The following is a 10,000-nucleotide window of genomic DNA, read 5'->3' as shown; positions in this document are numbered from 1 at the left end:
GTCCAACGCTCTAACCACCTGCTTTACATTGTACTCCACGAGGAGCCTGTCTGTTACGCGAATGCAGTAAGAAGCCAAGGTGAATTGCTAGCTAGCATTAAACTTATCTTGTAAAAATCTATCTATCAATCAATCATAATCACTAGTTAACTACACATGGTTGATGATATTACTAGTTTATCTAGCGTGTCCTGCGTTGCATATAATCGATACGGTGCGCATTCGCGAAAAAGCACTGTCCAATGTGTACCTAACCATAATACCTACCACATCAATGCCTTTCTTAAAATCAATACACAAGTATATATTTTAAAACGTGCATATTTAGTTAATATTGCCTGCCAACATGAATTTATTTTAACTAGGGAAATGGTGTCACTTCTCTTGCAACAGAGTCCGGGTATATGCAGCAATTCGGGCCCCCTGACTCGTTGCGAACTGTGTGAAGACTATTTCTTCCGAACAAAGACAGCCAACTTCGCCAAACGGGGGATGATTTAATAAAAGCGCATTTGCTAAAAAAGCACAATCTTTGCACGACTGTACCTAACCATAAACATCAGTTCCTTTCTTAAAATCAATACACAGAAGTATATATTTTTAAACCTGCATATTTAGCTAAAAGAAATCCAGGTTAGCAGGCAATATTAACCAGGTGAAATTGTGTCACTTCTCTTGCATTCATTGCATGCAGAGTCAGGGTATATGCAACAGTTTGGGCCACCGGGCTCGTTGCGAACTAATTTGCCAGAATTTTACGTAATTATGACATAACATTGAAGGTTGTGCAATGTAACAGGAATATTTAGACTTATGGATGCCACCCGTTAGATAAAATACGGAACGGTTCCGTATTTCACTGAAAGAATAAACATCTTGTTTTCGAGATGATAGTTTCCGGATTCGACCATATTAATGACCAAAGGCTCGTATTTCTGTGTGTTATTATGTTATAATTAAGTCTATGATTTGATAGAGCAGTCTGACTGAGCGATGGTAGGCAGCAGCAGGCTCATAAGCATTCATTAAAACAGCACTTTCATGCGTTTTGCCAGCAGCTCTTCGCAATGCTTCAAGCATTGAGCTGTTTATGACTTCAAGCCTATCAACTCCCGAGATTAGGCTGGTGTAACCGATGTGAAATGGTTAGCTAGTTAGCGGGGTGCTCGCTAATAGCGTTTCAAACGTCACTCGCTCTGAGGAGTAGTTGTTCCCCTTGCTCTGCATGGGTAACGCTGCTTCGAGGGTGGCTGTTGTTGATGTGTTCCTGGTTCGAGACCAGGTAGGGGCGAGGAGAGGGACAGAAGCTATACTGTTACACTGGCAATAATAAAGTACCTATAAGAACATCCAATAGTCAAAGGTATATGAAATACAAATGGTATAGAGAGATAGTCCTATAATTCCTATAATAACTACAACCTAAAACTTCTTACCTGGGAATATTGAAGACTCATGTTAAAAGGAACCACCAGCTTTCATATGTTCTCATGTTCTGAGCAAGGAACTTAAACGTAAGCTTTCTTACATGGCACATATTGCACTTTTACATTCTTTTCCAACACTTTGTTTTTGCATTATTTAAACCAAATTGTTCATGTTTCATTATTTATTTGAGGCTAACTTGATTTTATTGATGTATTATATTACGTTAAAATAAGTGTTCATTCAGTATTGTTGTAATTGTCATTATTACAAATAAATAAATAAAATATGCCGATGTAATCGGTATCGGCTTTTTTGGTCCTCCAATAATCGGTATCGGCTTTTTTGGTCCTCCAATAATCTGTATTGGCGTTGAAAAATCATAATCGGTCGACCTCTAGTCAAGGTTATGGAAGGTTTTGCAGCTAGTGGGTTGATGTGGGGCTTGGGGTGGGAGTGTGGCTAGTGGGGAACACTGGGCTGTAGCACTGGGCTGATATGTGGGCTGATATGTGTTACAGTAGTACTGTAGCACTGGGTCTAATGAAGCTGTAGGGCTGTGGGTGGTAGTAGCAGTGTGGTGTAGCACTGGGCTGATAGTAGCAAGCCTTCCTCTTTTCTCTCTGCAGCATCTAAAATAAGGCCTGTCTGTATCAGGGCCTCAGAGTGGCACGTGGCTGGTGTCACAATGATCTGCTCCAGGCCATGCTGTGGCTCAGGCTCTGCTCTGTCCTGCTCCTGAGAATACAGCTTGGCTGCCTGAATACAGACAGGCCTATAGCCTGGCTATAGCCTGGCTCAGTGGCTCTCAGCATTATAATAATAACTCTATGGGCTGGCTCTCAGAAGACAAAGACCATACAGCATCTAACAAGTAGCCAACCAAAAACATGTTATATATAGGCTAATATGGGGTATCTACAGATTGTGAGAAAAATAGCTGCTTGATTAGTGAATGGGCATTGACCATGTTAGAGCAGTATATCGATGTACAAGTCACTAATAGTTACCACTTCATGGCAGTATGTTGGTGATGTCAAATCAAATTGTATTAGTCACATGCGCCGAATGCAACAGGTGTAGACCTTACAGTGAAATGCTTACTTACAAGCCCCTAACCAACAATGCAGTTTAAAAAAAATATGGATAAGAATAAGAAATAAAAGTAACAAGTAGTTAAAGAGCAGGAGTAAAATAAACATAGCGAGACTATATACAGGGGGGTACAGAGTCAATGTGCGGTTAGTTGGGGTAATATGTACATGTAGGTAGAGTTATTAAAGTGACTATGCATAGATGATAACAACAGAGAGTAGCAGCGGTGTAAAGGAGGGGGACAATGCAAATAGTCTGGGTAGCTATTTGATTAGATGTTCAGCAGTCTTATGGCTTGGCGGTAGAAGCTGTTTAGAAGGTTCTTGGACCTAGGCTTGGTGCTCCGGTACTGCTTGCCGTGTGGTAGCAGAGAGAACAGTCTATGACTAGGGTGGCTGGAGTCTTTTTTTTTTAGGGCCTTCCTCTGACACCGCATGGTATAGAGGTCCTGGATGGCAGGAAGCTTGGCCCCAGTGATGTACTGGGCCGTTCGCACTACCCTCTGTAGTGTCTTGCGGTCGGAGGCCTAGCAGTTGCCATACCAGTCAGGATGATCTCAATGGTGCAGCTGTAGAACCTTTTGATGATCTGAGGACCCATGCCAAATCTTTTCAGTCTCTTGAGGGGGAATAGGTTTTGTCATGGCCTCTTCACGACTGTCTTTGTGCTTGGACCATTCTAGTTTGTTGGTGATGTAGACACCAAGGAACTTGATGCTCTCAACTTGCTCCACTACAGCCCCGTCGATGAGAATGGGGGCGTGCTCGGTCCTCCTTTTCTTGTAGTCCACAATCATCTCCTTAGTCTTGGTTACATTGAGGGATTTTTTGTTGTCCTGGCACCACACAGCCAGGTCTTTGACCTCCTCCCTATAGGCTGTCTCGTTGTTGTCAGTGATCAGGCCTACCACTGTTGTGTCATCGGCGAACTTAATGATGGTGCTGGAGTCGTGCCTGGCTGTGCAGTCATGAGGAAACAGGAAGTACAGGAGGGGACTGAGCACGCACCCCTGAGGGGCCCCTGTGTTGAGGATCAGTGTGGCGGATGTGTTGTTACCTACCCTTACCACCTGTGGGCGGCCCGTCAGGAAATCCAGATGCAGGGGGAGGTGTTTAGTCCCAGGGTCCTTAGCTTATTGATGAGCTTTGAGGGCACTAGGGTGTTGAACGCTGAGTTGTAGTCAATGAATAGCATTCTCACATAGGTGTTTGTTTTGCCTTGGTGGCAAATGGCAGTGTGGAATGCAATAGAGATTGCATCATCTCTGGATCTGTTGGGGCGGAATGCAAATTGGAGTGGGTCTAGGGTTTCTAGGATAATGGTGTTGATGTGAGCCATGACCAGCCTTTCAAAGCACTTCATGGCTACAGACGTGAGTGCTACGGGTCGGTAGTCATTTAGGCAGGTTACCTTAGTGTTCTTGGGCACAGGCACTATGGTGATCTGCTTAAAACATGTTGGTATTACAGACTTGGACAGGGAGAGGTGGAAAATGTCAGTGAAGACACTTGCCAGTTGGTCAGCACATGCTCACAGTACACGTCCTGTTAATCCGTCTGGGCCCTGCGGCCTTGCGAATGTTGACCTGTTTAAAGGTCTTATTCACATCGGCTGTGTGATCACACAGTCTTCCGGAACAGCTGGTGCTCTCATGCATGTTTCAGTGTTATTTGCCTCGAAGCGAGCATATAAGTTGTTTAGCTCGTCTGGTAGGCTCGTGTCACTGGGCAGCTCTCGGCTGTGCTTTCCTTTTTGTAGTCGGTAATGGTTTGCATGCCCTGACACATTCGAAAAGCGTCAGAGCCGGTGTAGTACGATTCGATCTTAGTCCTGTATTAACGCTTTGCCTGTTTGATGGTTCTTCGGAGGGCATAGCCAGATTTATTATACGCGTCCGGGTTAGTGTCCCGCTCCTTGAAACGGCAGCTCTAGTCTTTAGCTCAGTGCGGATGTTGCCTGTAATCCGTGGCTTCTGGTTGGGGTATGTACATATGGTCACTGTGGGGACGACGTCATCGATGCACTTATTGATGAAGCCAATGACTGATGTGGTGTTCTCCTCAGTGCCATCGGAGGAATCTCGGAACATATTCCAGTCTGTGCTAGCAAAACAGTACTATAGCTGAGCATCTGCTTCATTTGACAACTTTTTTATTGATCTAGTCACTGGTGCTTCCTGCTTAAATTGTCGCTTGTAAGCAGGAATCAGGAGGATAGAATTATGGTCAGATATGCCAAATGGAGGGCGAGGTAGAGCTTTGTATGCTTCTCTGTGTGTGGAGTAAAGGTGGTCGAGTTTTTTTCCTGATGCTAATAGAAATTTGGTAAAATGGATTTCAGTTTCCCTGCATTAAAGTCCCCGGCTACTAGGAGTACCACCTCTGGGTGAGCGTTTTCTTGTTTGCTTATGGCGGAATACAGCTCATTCAATGCTATCTTAGTGCCAGCCTCAGTCTGTGGTGGTAGGTCACTGGGCAGCTACAAAAAATACAGATAAACTCTCTAGGTAGATAGTGTGGTCTACAGCTTATCATGAGATACTCTACCTCAGGCGAGCAAAAGCTTGAGACTTCCTTAGATATTGTGCACCAGCTGTTATTTACAAAAATACATAGTCCGCCACCACTTGTCTTACAAGACGCCGCTGTTGTATCCTGCCGGTACAGAGTATAATCAGCCAGCTGTATGTTGATAGTGTCATCGTTCAGCCACGACTTCGTGAAGCATACGATATTACAGTTTTGGATGTCCCGTTGGTAGTTTAATCTTCCTCGTAGGTCATCGATTTTATTCTCCAAAGATTGCACGTTTGCTAGCAGAATGGAAAGAAGTGGGGCTTTATTCGATCGCCTACGAATTATTGGAAGAATTCTGGCCCCTTTTTCTCCGCCCCCTCTTCATCTGGGCCTGTTCCCGAGAAAGAAGCATATCATTCGCACCGGGCTCGTCAGACTCTTTAAAGGAAAAAAAGGTTTCTGTCAGTCCGTGGTGAGTAATAACAGTCCTGATGTCCAGAAATTATTTTTGGTCACAAGAGAATGTAGCGGCAACATTATGTACAAAATAAGTTACAAACGAGGCAAATAAACTGGAAGAAAAAAACCCACAATCGGTTGGGGACTCGTAGAATGTCAGTCTTCTTCCCCGGCCCCATTTTACATGATGTAGGGGTTAATCTGTGTTCTATATGACAGATGTACAGCATGTCATCATCATGGCATCTCTACCCTGTTAGTCTGTGTTCATATAGACAGTACAGCATGGCATCTCTACACTGTTAATCTGGAGTTGACCCACTGATACAAATCATTGTAATGCCAGCTCTGGCTGGCCTGCCAAAACCACTGATTTGTCATTTTACTGTACTCTAAACATGTAATATAGAAATAAGAGAAACAAATACAAAACATTAAGTTAATAGGTAGTGTCCGAAATGGCACCATATAAGGGATTAGGGTACCATTTTGGACTCAGACTTGTTCTCTAGTTACCTCTGTGACACACACCTCTGAGTTTCAGTGAAATGGTTCATTTCCTCACACTGGGGGATGAATGTATGACTGCTGCTGGTGGTGTGCATAATTAGATTGTCTTTGAGCTGAGCCCTGTGGCCCTGTGGCCCTGCAGTCGTAATCACATGGATCCAATTGTCTCCCCAGTCATTAAGTCATGAAGCAGTTCAGTAATATTACCTTAGTTATTACCTTAGTCCCCCTGGGGGAGCTGGAGTCTGTTGGTGGAGAGGAAGACAAAGAGACTGCCTGGAAGAGGGATAACTGGGCCCAAAATGTGTCTTCTCCAGCAGGTGGCGTTTTTTCATTTTTTCCACTCACCAAGTGAGGAGTGTATAAATGTGTTATTTAAAAAATAAATGAACCTTTATGTAACTAGGCAAGTCAGTTAAGAACAAATACTTATCTGCAATGACAACCTACCGGGGAACAGTGGGTTAACTGCCTTGTTCAGGGGCAGAACGACAGATTTTTTACCTTGCCAGCTTGGGGATTCGATTTAGCAACCTTACTGGTTACTGGTGCAGCGCTCTAACCACTAGGCTACCTGCCGCCCCAATGAGATGGTGTCAAAAATATTGAATGGCCTATTTGCTACTTGTGGCTTAATTGATCGAATAGAAGTTTCGTAATGATTAGTTTGTTATGAGTGTACGAATATAAGTAGGACGCGTGATATTTTGTGCAACCTTGACAAAAAAAAATGAGGTGTTATATCGGAATTGTGCCTCGTCGTCACTAGTTACCATAGCCACAAAGTCATAAACCCCACCTAATTTCTACAATTGATCCTCTTAAAATGTGATTTTAAACCCAACCACACTGCTAACCTTATGCCTAATCCTACCCTTAAATTAAAACCAAAAATAATATTTTTCAGAGACAATTTTGACTTTGTGGCTGTGGTAACTAGTGGAAACAGTTGTGACCACTTCCTTCCATTTTTTAATTAATTAATTTTCATTGTTAGATAGGCCGCTAGTTTAGCTGGTCCATATAAGGGATCATCTGTGTTTTATAGGATAGGGTTGGATCAACTAGGAGAACACCCTTTACTTTGTCTCCTGATGATGATGCCATTGTTTCTGGACATCAAGTCATTCTTCTATACAATGACATGACGCCCTCTTCCTGCTGTGAAGCCATGAACTGGTAGTGATCCTGTTCTCCCTTCCTATGGTCAGGTGGGGCCTCCTCTTTCTCTGTAGTTGTATTCTGATTCTCTATTAATTCACTCTCCGTCATGGATGTAAAGGGAATTAACTTGTGTAAGAAAAATGGTGTCATGTCCCTCTAGCCAATGCTTTCACCAATCCAATGCCTTGACAATCTATGAAGAAAATTAAGCAAGGATACACTCCTTGGAAAAGAGTCTGAATTCTTAATGCAGTTTGTGTGTCAGTGTTCTCACCCGCTCATCTCGCTTTCTCTCTCTCCAGGTGAAGAGGTGCTTGTGCTCCCTCTCCTGTGAATGTCTGTTGCCATGGCGAAGCGTGAGACGGGCAGCACCAGCCCAGTGGTCCGGCAGATAGACAAACAGTTCCTGGTCTGCAGCATCTGTCTGGACCACTACCACAACCCTAAAGTCCTGCCCTGCCTACACACCTTCTGTGAGAAGTAAGTCTCTACCATACACCCTACACCTAACCACTACCACAACCCTAAAGTCCTGCCCTGCCTACACACCTTCTGTGAGAAGTAAGTCTCTACCATACACCCTACACCTAACCACTACCACAACCCTAAAGTCCTGCCCTGCCTACACACCTTCTGTGAGAATTAAGTCTCTACCATACACCCTACACCAGGGATCATCCACCAAAATCAGCCGTGGGCCGGTTTGTCCTTGAGCGGATGGTCAGGGGGCCGGAACATAATTACAAATAACTGCAAATTGACCAGAAGAAGCCCAAAGAGATAAAATATTTGACTAAAACATAATCATTTCAAACTGTGCTTACATGTGTATATGATCACATGTATCTCTATTATGTGTAGGAATACTTTGGAACAGATTTCCAAAATTAAAATCACTTGGAGCTCATTTGCTGGTGTTTTTACAGTCTTATGTCTAACAATAAAAAATAAAATAATACATTTATTTATTTATTTTGCTCAGAAAACTTGGGGTGACCAAATAAAATCACCGCCAGTTGGGGAACCCTGGCCTATACCATAACCCTAAAAAATCTTTGTCGATCATATATAGACACATCCAATTTGTTTTAACCAAATCAACTATATTCACTGAGCTTGTGCTTTAAGCACACCGTTTGATTAAATAATTAAGACACACAAATGACTAGAGGGAGTCCAACCAGCAGTTGATTTGATTGCGCTGTGCTTGGTTCAGACTGGCTGCGTGCACTGTGTTAAAAAATAGAGACAGTGACTGTGTGACTAGCACCCGTTGTGTGTCTCTCCTCCCTGCTGCAGCGACCACCACAGTGTATATAGCACTGTCCGTGTTGCTGAAGCTGCAACATAATTACAGCCAATTATAACTGAAAAGTTACGTTACTGAAATCCCGCATTTGTTTAGGAAAAACATCCCCTGTTCCCTCAACCCTTGCTCTCTTTATGTGACACATGTATGCACCCCATGCATGTGACCAATAAGGCCTGACCTATAGCATATCATAATCACATCAATGAATTGGTTATAACAAACTGGGAGCACCGTTACATTAGAATGGATGCAGAGGACGTGACAAATAAACTCGAAACAGGGTTATGTTTAGGCTACTGGTTGCTCATGAGGTAAAGGGGAAGTCAGATGTGTGGAATACATTTGACTAGTTATGTCATTTTTTTAAATTGAACCTTTATTTAACTAGGCAAGTCCGTTAAAACTACTTCGGGCTCGGTGTCCCGTCCACGGGACGGTTGAGCTAACGTAGGCTAATTCGACTAGCATGAGTTTGTAAGTAATAAGAACATTTCCCAGGACATAGACATGTCTGATATTGGCAGAAAGCTTAAATTCTTGTTAATCTAACTGCACTGTCCAATTTACAGTAGCTATTACAGTGAACTATATGAACTATATTAAGTCAGGATTCCTATTTGACTCAGCCATGCCTCCTTGCCCATCCCACCCCTTCTAATGCAACTATCCCCGATGCTTCTCCCCCTTTTCCCCCTGCCACGCTACAAAGTTTCTCCCTGCAAGCAGTAACTGAGTCCGAGGTGCTAAAGGAGCTCCTTAAACTTGACAATAAAAACCATCTGGGTCAGATGGTTTAGACCATTTCTTCTTTAAGGTTGCTGCCCCTATAATCGCCAAGTCTGTCTCTCCTCTCTGGGGAGGTTCCCATTGCTTGGAAGGCAGCCACGGTTCGTCCTTTATTTAAAGGGGGAGATCAAGCTGACCCTAACTGTTATAGGCCTATTTCTATTTTGCCCTGTTTATCAAAAGTGTTGATAAAACTTGTCAATAATCAACTGACTGTCTTTCTTGATGTCTATAGTATTCTCTCGGGTATGCAATTTGGTTTCCACTCAGGTTATGGATGTGTCACTGCAACCTTAAAGGTCCTCAATGATGTCACCGTTGCCCTTGATTCTAAGCAATATTATGTTACTATGTTACTATTTCTATTGACTTGGCCAAACCTTTTGATACGGTAGACCATTCCATTCTTGTGGGCAGGCTAAGGAGTATTTTTGCCTCTGTGGGGTCTTGGGGCTGGTTTGCTAACTAGCTCTCTCAAAGAGTGCAGTGTATGAAGTCAGAAAATCTGCTGTCTCAGCCACTGCCTGTCACCAAGGGAGTAAGGCTTGATCCTAGGCCCCACGCACTTCTCAATTTACATTAACAACATAGATCAGGCAGTAGGAAGCTCTCTCATCCATTAATAGGCAGATGATACAGTCCTATACTCAGCTGGCCCCTCCCCGGATTTTGTGTTAAATGCTCTACATCAAAGCTTTCTTAGTGTCCAACAAGCTTTCTCTACCCTTAACCT

General features: G+C 43.4%; 1 protein-coding gene across 2 annotated transcripts in view; it reads left to right on the top strand.

Moving 5' to 3' along the window:
- LOC110503833 (tripartite motif-containing protein 3) overlaps positions 1-10,000 on the top strand; it is a 41,101-nt gene that overhangs the window by 14,998 nt on the left and 16,103 nt on the right. For both annotated transcript variants that reach the window (XM_036961307.1, XM_036961308.1), the window contains exon 2: positions 7,472-7,649. In XM_036961307.1, the coding sequence (XP_036817202.1) occupies positions 7,504-7,649 (146 nt within the window). In that variant the 5' untranslated portion in view covers positions 7,472-7,503. The remainder of the gene's footprint in view (positions 1-7,471; positions 7,650-10,000) is intronic.

Source organism: Oncorhynchus mykiss, chromosome 24 (genome assembly GCF_013265735.2).
Source record: "Oncorhynchus mykiss isolate Arlee chromosome 24, USDA_OmykA_1.1, whole genome shotgun sequence".
NCBI lineage: Eukaryota > Metazoa > Chordata > Actinopteri > Salmoniformes > Salmonidae > Oncorhynchus > Oncorhynchus mykiss.
The sequence above is the reverse complement of the archived record's forward strand: the minus strand, read 5'-3'. Positions and strand labels throughout refer to the sequence as shown.